Raw genomic sequence first — 15,693 nt, forward strand, 5'->3', positions numbered from 1 at the left:
ATGGATGCCTGGGATTCCTCCAGCCCAGGTGCAAAACCTTGCACTTTGCTGTGTTGAACCTTAAATCACAGAACAAATCAGACTGTGACACACTTTACTGTGGCAAGATCTTCCAGGTCAAAGAGTTGCAGAGAGGAGGTATTGCTGGACACACTTAGGAGCCTTTGTTGTGAGAGGCAGACGTGCAAGCTGCCTCTCTTCCCTCCTGGTTGGACCCTGGGGGAACCTGTCACAAATAAGTGGGTGTTTCACCGGAACGGAGATTGCAACCCTCAGGCAGTATTACTGCAGCTAGCACTGCCCTGCTGATGGCCGGGAGAAGGGTGTGCAAACACTGTCAGGGTAATCCTGTTTTACCTTTTTTATCTTATCTGCTCACTGGTTAGAGCTAGAGCTCACAACAGTGTTATGAATGGAAACAGCCTTGCTAACAAACTAGTTCTTAATCCCTCAAGTTGTTGCTTATCCCTCAGCTGCAAAGCAATTTACAGCTCTTATTTATGCTTGGGTTCTTTGGGATTGATTGGAAATGGAGTGGCTTTTCCCATGCAGCTGAGAGCAAGAAACATCATGGAACGCATCATGACTTAAGATGGTCCTGCATCTGCCTGGTATTTCTTTCATGTGTAAAGGGCGTCGCTAACCAAGTACAGCTTTAAAAATAATGTATCAAGGGGAACCCACTACTCTCAACATTACAGCACTTCCCTGCTGTAAGCATGGTGGGGAGATTTCTACTTTTCCATGAAGAGCTTGATTCCTAACACTATCAAAAGAATACGCATTTGTTCCTCTCAGAAATATTAATACAGAGTTAAGAGTTATTTGGGAAAATGCACTGCTTTCTCAGAGCAGCTATCAGTTTTGTTCTTTAAAGGCAGCAGTGCTTTCCAACTCTGTGCCATCCAGCTGTTCACACATTTCACAGGACCACTCCCTGAGGAGGGCTGGTCCAGGAGCTCCAGAGTTTTTATGGAACAAGAAGTTAAAAATGGCTTAGAAAAGAAGACTTTCCTTTCAATGACACTTCACTACTGGAGGAATTCACTGATGTAATATAACCCGAGAAGGCCTCAAACTTTCTAAAAATTAACTCCTCTCTTGCTGAAGTCATGAGGGGCGGTGTGTATGTTTGTGTCTGCACAAGTCTACATATACGTTTGCACTAATCTTACTCCAGAATAACTCTAGAAAGAAAAAAATGCTTTTATTTTCTTCTTGCCAAAGCTATGTAGATGAGAGTAGAATGGTTAAAAGATAGCAATTCCCTGAGCTAAAGAGGATAAAATGAAGAAGATTCAGAAACACCTAGAAATGCATTACTCATGGGCTGGCTGTGTTAAGCATTTGCCTTAGAAGAAAATTTTCAATATTTAATTCAATTGTCTTTCTCTTCCTATCATCTCTAGCCCAGCAGATGTGACGCAGTGCATTTCAGTTTCTTCCAAATACTGTTTCTGCAGGACAGAAATCCATCTTATCTTCAGTTTACAAATTCTGTAGTGCCATTGATTGCATTTCCACTGGGCACCTTCAGGATTTGCTAAAAGACACTTGGGAGGTTCAAAATCCACAGGTACCCATACATACTGAGAGAAGAGGAAATCTAACTGCAAGCACGCTATCTTCTGCTCTCACACAATCCTAGCTACCTCCACTTATGTGAGTGCGTAAGCAAGCCCTCAGATTGCATTCTGCAAACAGTCTCCCTAGTTTTCAAGGAGTTTCATGCATTCCTGACAGGTCTACCAGCTTGCAAGTCAGCTGGACAAACGGGTTCCTCACAGGCCTTTACAGTGCACAGGACAAGCAGATGTATGGACACAGTCACCTGACCACTACCTATAATAAGCAGTGGGGTTTTGAACCACTGTTCTATGGGCTATGTTACCCTTTCAATTGCACAGGTGATTTTGCAGTTAGTCTATGCCCAGCCCATGGACTTTCTCTGCCAGTTGATGGAAGCTCTTTTTCCTCTAGAGGTCTGACTGAAAATCAGCAGCAATTTTTATTCCAACCCATCCCATGCATGCAGGTTCCTGGGATGCATTTAAGGAGATTTTCCTGCACTGAAGCAAGCTGGCATCACAGTCCATTCTTTGCCACTTATGCACACAGTGAAAGGGCTCTCTAAAGAACATATGTTCTTTATAGCTCAGAAATAGATGGAAACTCTGACAATGGGCTGCCTTGTGATCCTATGTCTGATGTCCCTGGAGAGTGCAAAGTCACCAAATGTCCTGGGACCATGAGAAGGAGAGCAACACTTCAACTCAAATGATACTATAAATCAGAGCACCCTCTGGACTACTTTATTTCACGGTGGAAATGGCAGAGCATGAACAGCCACCACGCCAAAGTACTGAGCAGCTTTCAGTGCTGGAGAGAGTCTACCAAAAGTGTATGGCTTCATTTCTCCAGGTCTGAAAAATACCTTGCACAGGAACTCAGTGGCCAAACGTTGTGTGACACAAGAAGACAAGGTCCCCAAATGGTTTTTGTTTATGCAAGCATCAGAATAGCTTGCAAAAAGAAGTAATTTCATATATCTTCCTGCCATTCCATCTAACTGACATGCTGACATAGTTTGCCCTTTTCCCAGCTTGATGGAATTACCTCCAGGCAAGCACACTATGGCAGTCAGTACTCAGCACAACAGATTACAGAAGAATCAACAAAATTTTTGGGAAATGAAGGAAAAACAAACACTGAAGAATCAATCAGTAGGTGCTGAAGAGGAGAGGAACTATCCAGACTTGGTGGATTACTTCAGCTTTGATGATGCAAGCAAAGTTGAGTTGAAGGAAAGCCACTGATGTCTAGACTGAACCATGAGAAACATTTATGGGACTCAGCTATCCTCTATTGTCCTCAGTGTCTTGGGAATCTCTCTTGAGCAATTTCTCTAAAGATGAGCCAGTGTCACTGGCAGCTCTGCAATTATTTCCATACCATTAAAAAAAGACAGTGCTCAGATTAAGCTACTATTCTCTCATCATCTTTTAGAAATTATACTCCTTCCCCTGATCTTTCTTGTGGTCAGTGGGGAAGATGACATCACCTTAGCACCAAGCTCTGCCTTCATTCTGCTGTTAGGTACAGCTTCAATTGTAGCCAAGGAGCTAGACATACTGTGCCTGGGGACTAGAAATAATCTGATTATTGTCACTGGCTTCTGCCATTTGTGTGTGATCTGGAGAAGGGATGGGGCAGAGAGCAGGCAGAGGACAAGAGGAAGAACACCAGTAGTTCAGAGCATTGAGTTCCAGCTTTGTGGAACAGACATCAGCTGCAAGAGACCCTGCTGGAGAAATGCTGACCATTCTGTGGAAGGACAGGCCCTGATTCTATCCAGGCTCCTCACCCAAATGGTCTTCACTGTAAGAGTGAGGATGGAGAGCAGCGAGAGGCATTCCTCCTACAGATGGGAGAAATAATAAAGGAAAAGGAAGGAGGAGTGGGCAAGAATTTAAAAAAAGTATTTATCTGTCTTAAGTAGCTCCATATGAATTTTTGAATAAATACTTTTGAAAAAACTTTTTTTCCCAGCTAATTTATTGAAATAGTTTTCCAGTTTCTGACTTTGACAACACTTCACAGCCAAGAAAAGTTTTGCTAAGTCTCAGCTTCTCTTCTGCAGACAATTGGTTTCTTTTCTCCATAGTTTCTGTTGCCATCTAGTATGTGAACCTAGCCTTTCGCACATTTGCAGCACCCTCTCAAGTGCTATGCACAATGCTGAAGAGAAAAAAAATCTTCAAACAAAATGTATCAACAACAACAATAGGATGAGGCCAGGATCGCTGAAATCTACAAAGTTAAGCCTGCCAATAATTTGTGCAGAAAGTCGAACCAGAGACCTGTCAAATGCAGGAAACCCCACCCATCCAGTCTGCATTCATCCCAGAGCTTTTGGTTGAGGTATAGCATGTAATAGATATCAATCCCAGCCTCAGATTCTATGAGTGACAGAATATTTCCCACATGCCTAGGCAAGTACTTCCAATGTAGAAATGCCTTCTATTTGTTTTGTTTGTTCTTCCAGCGCCTTTTACCTGGCTTCATTACTGTGCTGGCACCTCCATTCATTCTCCCACAGCTTTTAGAGTTTGCTTTACACCTCTGCATCTCCAGTCCACTCTTTCCAAGAACAGGTCCAACCAGAAACTTACATGTTTTCATGCTAGCCACCTTCTTCAAAAGTAACTTCTTTGCTGGTATGGTTCACTGGGTGAGGCAGAGGGTGCTGCAAATGGTACGGTTCACTGCAGAAGTGCAGCAGAGGGTGGGAAAAAAAACAAAAAACAATAACAAAAACAAACAAACAACAACAACAAAAAAAACCACAAGAAAAGAGCCACTGGCAACCCTAGGACACAAATCATATTTTTCCCACTGAAATATTGTTCCACTGCAGCCAGTGCCACTGCTATAGGCAGTGCCTCCAGAAACTGGGAAAATAATCTTTCCATGTGCCAAAAAACAGAATGTGAAATGAGCTCATGTTTTCTGTACATTACCTTCTTATCTCTGGATAGGTCACACTTCAGGAAACATGATGGTTTGTGGAAAGAAGTTAGAGACAGAACTGGGAGACTTGGTTTCTGCTCTGGGACCAGACCAATGTGGTGTGGCTTTGGGCATGCAGGTTCCTGGGCAAGGGGAGCTTGTTCTCAGCTAAGCTGGTTTCAGTGAGGGGAGTTTGAAGGATGCAGAGTTCAGTTAAACCTCAAAGCACTACAGTGACACAAACAATATCAATTTAACTTGGCACAATTCAAGGATATATTGGAGGAGTGCTGTGCCCAGGCCTGGAGCCCCCAGATAGAGAGCTGTTGGAGATGGTACAGAGAAGGGCCACAAAGATGATCAGTGGGCTGGAGTACCTCCCCTATGAAGACCTGCTGAGGGAGCTAGGCTTGTTCAGCATGGAGAAAAGAAGGCTGCAGGGTGACCTCATTGCAGCCTTCCAGTACCTAAAAGGAGCCTACAAACAGGAGAGGAATCAACTCTTTGAAAGATAGTAGATAACAGCAGGACAAGGGGAAATGGTTTTAAGTTGAGGGAGAGAAGATTTAGCTTGGATGTCAGGATGTCTCTCTTTAGAGAGAGAGTGGTGAGGTGCTGGAACAGGCTGCCCAGAGAGGCTGTGGATGCCCCGTCCCTGGAGGCTTTCAAGGCCAGGTTGGATGGGGCCCTGGGCAACCTGGTCTGGTATTAAATGGGGAGGTTGGTGGCCATGCATGTGCCAGGAGGGCTGGAGGTTCATGATCCTTGAGGTCTCTTCCAATCCTGGCCATTCTATGATTCTGTGATTCTGTGATACATGCAAAGAAGTACTCACAGTATAACTAGCTCTATTCCAATTATAATGCAAAAAATCAGAGTAGCTTTCAGTATTGTTTCATATGCAAGTGCAATACATTGTCAGAATAAGTCCTTTTTTTTCTCCTTTTGGAGTCCAGTGGATGTCTCCAAAGGGAAACTAAAGACTCTGTCACTGAAGAAGACAAAAATCCTAATAAAATTCACACAAACCCATACGTGCACAAACACGTAATCTCCCAACACTGGATTCAAAATCTAACTCTTCTAGCAGTAGCTGCAGTGGGAACAATCTATCAATCACCTGTGCAAGCTGATGTTACCAGGACTCTGTTTAGTCATCTCAAATATGCATTCATGCTTCTGTAACTGTCTTCAGAGGGATTAACCATTAGCCGTAAGACATGGCATGTGGTTGACTCAGGGGTGAAATGAAAGCTGTTAATGCAGGAGAAAGCCATTGAGCAAGGCTAAGCCTGAATCTAAGTGCTGAATGCCAAGCCCCAACTGCTTGACTCGGATTCCCCCTGCTTACAGAGGTGGAAGGACCATCAGTTCATAAAACCTAAGAAACAGATGCACAGGGAGAATGAGGAAAGATTCCCAAATGAACTGTCACAATTAGATTAATGTCACTCTCTTAATCTCAGACCTGTGAAACTGATAGACACTTTATCAGAACTAGGAGGAGTCAAGCGGTTTACAGTGAACAAACTTGGCCAGTTTCTCCCCAGATCTAATGCTCTCAAAGAAATGATACAGATAGAAATGCAAATATAGACACAAACAGTGTTCTGCGTACAACTAAACTGCCAACAGTTACTCCAGTTGTGGTTTGTGTTAAATCTGTTAAATCTCTCAGTTTGTTGCTGCCTTAACGTTCCTTTTATGTTTTTTCTCCATTAACAGAAGTTGAGCAGACAGGAAGGATGAGAAGAAGAAGGAAGTGTGGAAGGCTGGATGGAAAGGAGGAAGAGTTGGAAGGAAAAGGAGGCAGGGAGAAAGGGAAAGAAGGAAGCAGGGATAGAGAAAAGAAAGAAGGAAGGAAGAAAACGACACATCAAAGAACAACTAATAGACTTGGAGAGGACAGATGGATGGGAGGGAGAAAGAGAGTAAAGAAGAGGAGAAAAAAGAAGGAGGAAAGGAGGAATGAAGAGAAGAAGAAAGAGAGGGTTACAAGCAGACTTGCTCTCCAAGTTGCCATCTCCTCATCGCCCTCCGTTACCGTCAAAGGCGCCCATAGCCAGACGACCGCCTCCCCGCACTAGCGCAGCTCCCGCACGGCGCGGCCCGGCCCCCCCCCCGCTCCCCGCGCGGAGCAGCGCGCTCCCGCCGCACCCTCTCGCGGCCGCCGCCGGCAGCGGCACCTCGGCCCGCGCCCCGCCGTAGCCACCCGTCCTCTGCTCCGGGAAGCAGCGGGCTCCCTTTCCCCTTCTTCGCTGTGAGTTTGGTCATCGTTATTATTTTTTAAGCGGCACTGACACAGACGAGCATCGATCAAAGGCACCCTGAGAAAGCGACGAGCGTTTCCTTTCCTTGCTGCTGCTCTTCTTCCTGACTACAGTCCCGACATGGGCACCCTCATTCTTCCAGCACAGGTCTTATAACGTGCACAAGATCCCCCCCCCCCCAGGGTATTTGCGGGAGCAACGGAGGGTTAACTGAAATACTTTAAGCACAGTGAGGCAGTCCTTTGTGCAGCTAGAATGACTCACACAAAATATTGACACTTGGTTTGTTTTCTTGTATCATAACGGAACATGATAAACTATCAGTACTGTTAAAGGCACATTCACTCTTGTTACTTTTGGAGTGTTAACAAAACACTGATTTGGTAAGAATCTGTAGCATTTCCAGAGCTTCTGACACTCTGCAAGACGATTGTTCTTAGCTGTTTTGCTCTTGGTTGTAAGTACCTGCCTCAAAGGAATATCGGATGCTTTGGGACAGATTACAAGGAGGAGACGGGGGAGGGAGATGGCTGCAAGAAAATTTTCCACAGTTTGGCACTTAGCTCTCTGTTCTTTCAGAGCCACAAATTGCCACCGATGTGACTAAAGTTGACATTCCTGTCCTCAGGATGCTCAGCTGCTCTGTGGTGTGATTGTGGCTCCCTCAAACAGTGCTGAAGAAGTCTTCTAAAAAATTAACTATGTTGGCCCTTTTTTTTTTCCCATGAGAGCTGCCTCAACCTGTTTTGTTATTATTTTCATTTACAGTTAGTGCATTTCCAGAAATCCAAGAAGAGAAGCCCACAACTGCAAAAAGAATTGAGTCTCAGCTTTGCCAGGGATTAATGTTTTAAAATCCCTACATAGCTTAGCAGATCTTGGTATTTCTATACCAAAGATAAAATTTTTTTTTAGCCTTACCCAGCCACCAATATTTGCACAAAGTTCAGAACAGTTTCTGCATGTATTTGACATAGGGAATGTCCTTCTATACACAGGCAGTATTTACTGGACAACAGTACTGGTATGTCCTCACAATTTTATTTGCATTCCCATGGCTACGGTCAAGTAGTACTTGCAGTGTTAAGTCAAAAAAGATTGAATGATGACTAATCTCATTTATTCACAAAACATGAACATACTCGCATGCTTTTTAAAGGATTCATTCTCAAAATTGCTCTGAAGATTGCATGGAATGTTTGGAGCATTCATGCACTGCACACAGGTGGAGAGGCCTTCCTCTCAGAAAAATCTACAGGCATACCAGTACAGCATAAATACTTTGGCTCAGAAACACCAGGAGAAGCTGTCACACCTTCCAAACAATGGTTTTCATCTAGAATTGGACAGCTTTTACCAGAAACCACAGCTCTCATGCCATCTCCAAGGCTCTTGTCTTTGGTTCCTGTTAAAACCTTGACCTGCTTCCTGACCTTTCTTTATGAATGCTGAGTATCAACTTAAATTTAGCAATTCTCAGATTAAGCTGTGAGCCCTCCCAGCCAAACCCTGAACCACAGCCCTGTCCTCAGTCTGACCAATGCCATTTCTTCCTCCACCAACTAAGCCTGCAAACAGGATGAAGTCAAAGGTGATGCTCAGTTGCGCTCATCCCATCTGAACTTGCTGTTTATTCCGTTGTGCAGTTGCAAAGCTCTAGCATTTTGTCCAACACCACATTAAATTTCTCACCAGGAGGTACTTATTTTCAATGTCGATGACCCTAATCTCCCTCTGCTGGGCTCTGTAAACACAGATGTGTTCAGAACCATATTTCTGAGGTCACCTCACTGAAATGATGACTGGGACTCATCTTTGCTTCTCATCTTTCTTCTCCGCACCAAATTTGTCTTCCTGCACCAGCTGCTTACAGACCCCTGCTACTCCTGCCATTGCTGCTGAACTAAAGAGTGGCTGGCAAAACCCAGAGTCTGCTGCTCAATCTTTACACCCATCAAGGTGTTCTTAGGAATAGCTCATGGTCTTCATTCTCTGTCTACTCAAGCCCTGAAGCCTCTTCAAAGCACTTGACAATGAGGCTGGGCAGCCATGTACTGGTGCACCACCTGGTTTACACAGGTCTTCCACAGAGGGATTTTCGCCAAACTGATTATTTTCTGTCACCTCACTAGCACCACTTTATGGGGTCCGAAACCGAGGTCAATGTGGCAGAACATTCAAGAGCTGACATGGTTGGATATTAGGAAACTTTCTTCTCAGAAATAGTGGTGATGCAGAGGCACAGGCTGCACGGGGAGGTGGTGAAGTTACCATCCCTAGAGGCATCCAAGAACTGTGTGATTTGGCACTGAGGGACGTGGTTAGTGGGCGTGGTGTGGGCTGCTGGTTGGACATGGTGATTCCAGAGGTCTTTTCCAACATTAATGATACCGCTATTCTATGGTGGGCCCAGTACCAGACTTCTGACAAGTGCTGTAACAGCACTCTGAGACAGGAGCAGTGCCTAGGTGAGGGCAGGTCTGGAGGCAGCACATCACAATTTCAGTTTCCATGCATGGGGTTTCTCTGCCCTGGCACTTCAAGTACACTGAAAGCGCCCTGAGAAGCCAGGCAGATTTGTTAAGCCTGTCTGCACACTCAGCTGGCACAGCACATCAGTGAAATCATTTGGAGAAAAGCTGGAAGCTTCTGTCAATTCTTAATACTCCCTCCTCAGTTTTCCACTCTCTGTACTTACCATAGCCTGGACTGCCCAGCTGAAGGAAGATATGATCACTTTGGACTTCATGCAAGCAATCAATTTGTTCAAGATCATTTGAAGTGAGGGGAAATTGTTCTTTTACATAATTTTTGTGACTAAGAAACCAAGCCCAAGCTTTTGTTACCAAGCCCAGAGCTCAGATTCCACCTGGATAATGGAAAACATGATTTTTTTTTCTGTATTGCCAATGCGTAGCCGAGCAGTACAGGCCAAGCCTGCCTGTATATATATATATTTAAATAATTAAGCATCTTCTCTAACAGGAGTTCTGGAGCTCCCTAATTATTAGTGAGAGAATGTAGCAAAGAAACATCTTTCGTACATCCACTTTTTAAAATAATAAAGATGATTCTTAACCTTGTGTCTGTTTTCCAGTATATGAACGCTTCTTGACAAGACACTGAAAGGAAACATGAAATAAGCAAATTAAGCCTATTGAAGCTACAATCAGGAAAACAGCCATAAACAAAAAAATAATGACTTTTGTGCTAGTGCACAGATGGTAAAACTTGGTTGTAAGGTGCTGTTTTTTCACATGGAAGGAAGCCCATGAGTGGAGGAGGTAAACTACTGATAGAGCAGAATGCAGCACAGAAAACAGCAATTCTTGATATGCTTTCATTTAAGAAAGTAGGGCACTAAAAAATAAAACTCTTCCATTACCTCTTCAGCTGCACATTCTAAGCACACTCACTGATCATCAGGTGCTTAATATCTCACCGCAAAACAGTATCACTGAAAAGGAGAAACTGTGGTTTTACCAAAGTCGGGAGGTCTTCATATCATTGCCAGAACACAACGTTAGTCAACGTGTGTAGTCCAATCATTAATTTGAGCTCTGATGTGCTTGATCAGAGAGAAAAGAAGCCAGATGCTTGAAATGCAGAACTTCTGCTCTACTACACTGTGCATTAACCAACCTAACTAGTCTTTCTCTTCTGAAGAATTAATTCATTTTCTAAGCTTCCCCAAAACAGAAAATATCCACAAAAAAGAAGGTAGTTATGGTTTATAAATGCAACGTCATCAGCATGACATTATTTCTTTGTGAGTCAAATGTACAGAGATGCCTTACACTGTATTTCAATCTTCTCATTAGATACTGTACCTGCAATCACTGCACACAACTCAGCTACGCACGCGAATTACCGCACGCACTCATCTCAGAAGGAGTGGGATTTTAATTACATAAGGTAGAAGAATGCACAGTTCTTGCCCACACAGGAAACTTTTGACTAGTAATGTCAGGTATGGATGAAGGCGGTACTCTTTCATACCAGCAAAAACATCCTGGCACTTTGGAAAACTGAGTTAAACACTTGCCAGAAAACTGGACTCTTTCTGTTTAAAACACTGTCATATTTTGGCTTGGCAGTATGCAAGCTCTCAGGACTTTTAGCAAAGCCTGAGAACCCAGGCTTTGCCTAGGTTTAACCCTCTTTTGGTGAACCTCAGACTACACTTGCCACCATCCAGCGTTTCAGACAAAACACTTTCCATGGCAGACATGCTCAGACCACAGCACCAGAGATAGATGCAAATACCCAAACTCCAGGTGATAAATGCCAGCGCATCCTCCATACTCTTATTACTCTGATTTCCCCACGAGGTCCCAAAACCTCTGTCTAGTTCAGACTCAGGCTGGCTGATTTGCCCAGTAATAGTCCCTCTGGTTTGGCAGTTCTTTCTCATTCTCCCCACCGGCTGGCACAACTGCCCAACCCAAGGAAGCTGCACCTCCTGCCCCAGCCGCCAGAGACTGCCCATGCCTCTCATACATACAGCAGCCCTGCTCTGCTAGAGGCAGCAAGCTGCCCACAGAGCGGAGAGCTCTCCTACAAGAATGGGATGGGACATGGCAGGACCCTGAGGAGCATACAGTCAGAAGTTTACCTCCCTTATATTCTCTTGACAGTGATTTCCTGTCATAAATCCTCCAGCATGTTTACCATCTTCATGTTTTCTATGTCAACCCCTAAAACAAACAGAAAATCCTGAACATCCCAAATACCCCAGCTGTGACTGATAAGTCTGCCAAAGGTTCTAATGCTTCAAGAGACAGACTCCTAATGGATTGAGAGAGAGACAGTAAGAAGTCAAACGAAGAGTTCGTCCTCAACTTGGTGTACCACGGGAAAACTCCCCTGCTCTCTCCGTTTTTCGTTTATGCTCATCGCTGAGCAGAAGCTGGGTGAATGGGGTGTGATATCGGGGGAGCGGATATCTGTCTCTAAAGAGGCACAGAGAAGAGGATGCCCTGAGCAGAGAAAGTTTTTAAAGATTATTAGCCCAAAGGGATAACTGCTGTGTCTGAATCACACACATCCTCCCTGAGGACTGGTGATTAAAGTCTAGAGCTGCATCACGTTTGCCATGATGCACTAAGCAGAATTAACTCAGGTATATTTAAAGAAATTAGCCCCTTGGGGCTTTCTGTTTCTCCATTTAGTGGAATAAAAAAGCAAATAAACAGCCAAATCAGGCAACTGACTCTGCTCTTTTAAAATAATTTCCCACCAGCAACAAAGAATTCAAATAAACAGTCTGACCAAAAACTCCAGGCACATGTTGCTGCTGCAAAAACTCTCTCTACGCATGCACCTCTAAAGCTTTCTGATAAACTAGGTGGCAGAGCATGAGCACTTTAGGAAAAGCATCATGTACTTGTACAGCACTAAGGAGTCTTCATTGACTGAGGTGTTTGGCTGAGTGAGGCAGCTTGCACGGCTGCAACCCTGCCTTTGGGTAGGTCCGCAGAGTCCTGAGCCTGTGCACACCTACAATTAGGGTCTTAATGACACAAACCCCTGCATGTAATACGGAAGAGGCATAAGACAAACAACACGTGCTGCAAAACGAGCAAAAGGTCCTCTCTGATCATCCCTGAGTAAATAGCTGCAAGTTTAAACAAAATACCCGGCACGAAAGTTTGCCATCTGTTCAACTCAGCTAAGTGATTCCTGGGGAAGGAAAGGGGGAGAAAACGCGTTTTGTAACGGGAGATATGCACTACCACCGCCATCGCTGGGGAGAAAAAAAGAGAAAGAAAAAAAAAAAAAAAAAAAAGGAAAAAAGCAAAAAAGCAAAAAAGAATAAAGAAAGAAAAGAGAAGAGCAACAGCTGGCCGAGAGCCGCTCAGGGTTCCGGGGTCGGCGGGAGGGAGGGCTGCAGACCGGCTCCGCTCGGGCAGCCGAGCAGCTCCGACCACGCCGCTCCGCGGGCAGCCCCCGGCGGGACGGGCCGGGGCGGGAGCCGGGGCAGCAGCGCCCGCTGCGAGCGGCCCCGCGTCTGCCGGGAAGAGAGCGGTGGATCCACGCAGGCGGCCCCCGCACCTGCCGAGAGCTTACCTGTGGAGGAGCCGGGCGCCTGGCCCTCCTCCGTGGGAGCGGGCTTCTTGCCGGGCCCTTTGCCTTTCTTCCCCTTCCTGCCTTTGCCGTCTTTCTTCTTCTCGACCATCCCGGCTCCGGGCGGTCCCGCGCTCTCCGCGGTTGCCGCCGCCGTCCCCGCGGCCGCCCCCTCCGCCGCCGCCGCTGCCGTCGACTCTCGGAGCGCCCGCGGCTCCAGCATCGCTCTCGCCCGCTGCCGCCGCCTAAGACTTGGAGCAACGAGTTCCTTGGAAGTTTTTGGAAACTCCTCTCCGGGCCTTTTTTTTTTTTTTGTTTCACACCCCTCCACCCCCCCGCTCCTCCTCCACCCCTTCTTCCCCCTCCCTCCACCACCCCCTTTTCTTTCTTTCCTAATGACAATAATAATAATAATAAACTCCAGCCCACATACACACCCCCTCGGCACACGCCGCTCCAGTGCCCGCCCCGGGCACCACACGCTTGCTTTCGGGAGGAGCCTGCACGGCCCAGGCCCCGGGGAGGGCGCGGGGAGGGCGCAGGCACGGCGGTCCCGGCGGGGCAGGGCAGGACAGGACGGGGCGGGGGTCGGGGGCGGGTGCTGCAGCCCGAGGCCGCCCCGCCGGCCGGCAGATCACCGCGCTCGCCGCGAAGGCGGGCGGCTTTGCCGGCAGGCGACCTGCGGCAGGTCCGGAGGAGAGGCGGGGGCCTCGCTGGGAGGCGCGGGGCGGGGGGAGCGAAAGGCGGGTGCAGCTGCGGTAAGTCCTCAGGGTGCTTGCGTGCTCCCATTACGCACCTGCTTAAGCTGTAGCTTCCTGCGGGGTTTAGCGGCGGTGCCACCCCCCGGCTGCGGCGGATGCTCTGGGAAAAGGGGATTTGCAAGGCTGGAGTGCAGTGCTGCACCTGGTGCCGAGAGCGGGGATCCTGCCACGGGAAGATCCCACAGCGGCGGGCGCTGGCAGTGCGGATCCGTTCCCACCCGTGCGCTGTGGCACCGTGCTAAGCCCCGCACCGCAGGGAGGTGAGCGAGAGTGGGTCAGGTAAAGCTGCTCCTACATGACAGCGCACCCGGCGCAGCCTTCCCTGAGAGAGCTCTGAAGTACGGGCGGCAGTGGAAATACACCGATCTGAACTTCGCTGTCATCTCTTAAAACTTGTCCAAGAATCTTAGTGTAGTTACTTGGCTAATGTGAGGCACGTTCCCTGCTGGTGCAGGTAATTGCACCATTAGGCAGGAAACATGATACTCTGAGAAGTTACAGAAGGGATCCGCACAAACTGCTTGAAACGGCTCAAAAGAAGGTTTTCCACATAGGCTTGGAAAGGTCATGCAGTGTGGTAGAACAAATAGGATCAGAGCCTAAATCGAGGATTGCAACTTAGCAGTTCTTAGCGACTGATTCTTGAGGAGACTGTTCTATGTGTCCTTCACTCTGCAGAAAGATTTGGAACATACACCATGTACAAAAGATGCTACAGAGCTGTTTTTCAGTGGCAGTTGATTAAAAATAAAAATTAAGATTAAAATTAAAAAATCTTGCCGAGTTAGATCCCAACAATACTCCAGAACCAGTGCATGCTAAATTCTTATCTGCTCTGACTGAAAGTTTTAGGGTTCAGCTTTTCCAGATATTGCCCAGGAGCAAGAAGCTTTGGAAGGAAGTTGTGGTTAACCACTGATACTGGGACTTCAGTTTGGACTTTGGTACCAATAACGACAACAATAGGGAAAAAAAAAAAAAAAGAAAACCAACCCCAGATCTGTTCCATGTGGTAAAGTAAGAGAGGCGGACAACATTGACTGCAAAGCAGTAAAGCAAAGAAATAGACATCCAAAATGTCTGGGTAGTGCAGCATCAGTGAATGAATCAGAACACATGCACACATACACAAAAGGGACATGGGGACAATTCTTGACCCCAAAAGTTCTAGAAGAAACCTGCTGCTGAGCACAGCTCAGCAACAATTATTATTATTATTATTATTTTATTTCTTAATACGCGGTGTTATAACATCCTTTCGTAAATGTGCTGAACTGAGAATGAAGAAATAAACCAGGCGAGGAGGGGACAGAACGCGAATCTCACAGCACAGCACAGCTCGGCGCAGCCGGCGGCCGTACTATCTGCGGCAGTGGCTCGATTTCTCCTTAAGGGGTCACTACTCAGCAAGGAGGGAGCCCTCCACGGCTGAGTGTGAGGCGCTGCTCGGTGACAGTGTGCTGTTAAATAATCTCGCTATGACCAGGCTTCTGTGCTCTGCGGAGCTTGTGTGCTCAAGGTAAACATTACCTTCACGATACGCTCACTACTATTAGATTATCATCCCGGATAGTTATCAGCAGAGCCCTGAGCAGAACATGGTCTGGGCTGCCATCACTGGCCTTTTTGTAGTGTGTTACAGTGGAAAGACCCCAGGAGTCTGGAGGTCGACCAAAAATTAAATAAATGCCAAATTCCTGACTACCTGGCACTGTCTCTACCAGAAATTGGAGTCGTTTATTGGGAAAACATACCAAGAATCTGTCCCTAAAGTAAGACTATTATTTCCAGAAGGAAGAACGTGATTAATTTTAGGCAATGCATCACAGATCTGCAGCAAAAAGGTGAGATTTACTTCTGCACACTGCAAGAGACGCAGATTTCTAACACCAAAGTCTGTCTCTTTTCCTTTTGTGCTGCCAGCTGTGAGGTGCCTTATCAAAGTTGGTAGCAACTAACTTAAGAATGTGTTTAATAAAAAAAAATAAACGTCATTTTCCCCCTCCATTGTGGACTTGACAGAAGGTGGGCTTGACAGAAGCTGATCAGAAAACATGCAGCATAGCACAGTATTTTGAACTGCTACA

At 46.2% G+C, this 15,693-nt stretch overlaps 1 protein-coding gene across 1 annotated transcript in view; it reads right to left on the reverse strand.

Annotated features, from left to right (window-relative positions):
- NRG1 (neuregulin 1) overlaps positions 1–12,957 on the reverse strand; it is a gene marked incomplete at both ends in the record, with an annotated part of 169,258 nt that extends 156,301 nt beyond the window's left edge. Inside the window, one exon of the mRNA XM_079548060.1 lies at positions 12,849–12,957. Coding sequence (XP_079404186.1) covers positions 12,849–12,957 — 109 coding nt within the window. The remainder of the gene's footprint in view (positions 1–12,848) is intronic.
- Between the last annotated feature and the right edge of the window lie 2,736 nt (positions 12,958–15,693).

Source organism: Tetrao urogallus (genome assembly GCF_951394365.1).
Source record: "Tetrao urogallus genome assembly, chromosome: Z".
Taxonomy (NCBI): Eukaryota; Metazoa; Chordata; class Aves; order Galliformes; family Phasianidae; genus Tetrao; species Tetrao urogallus.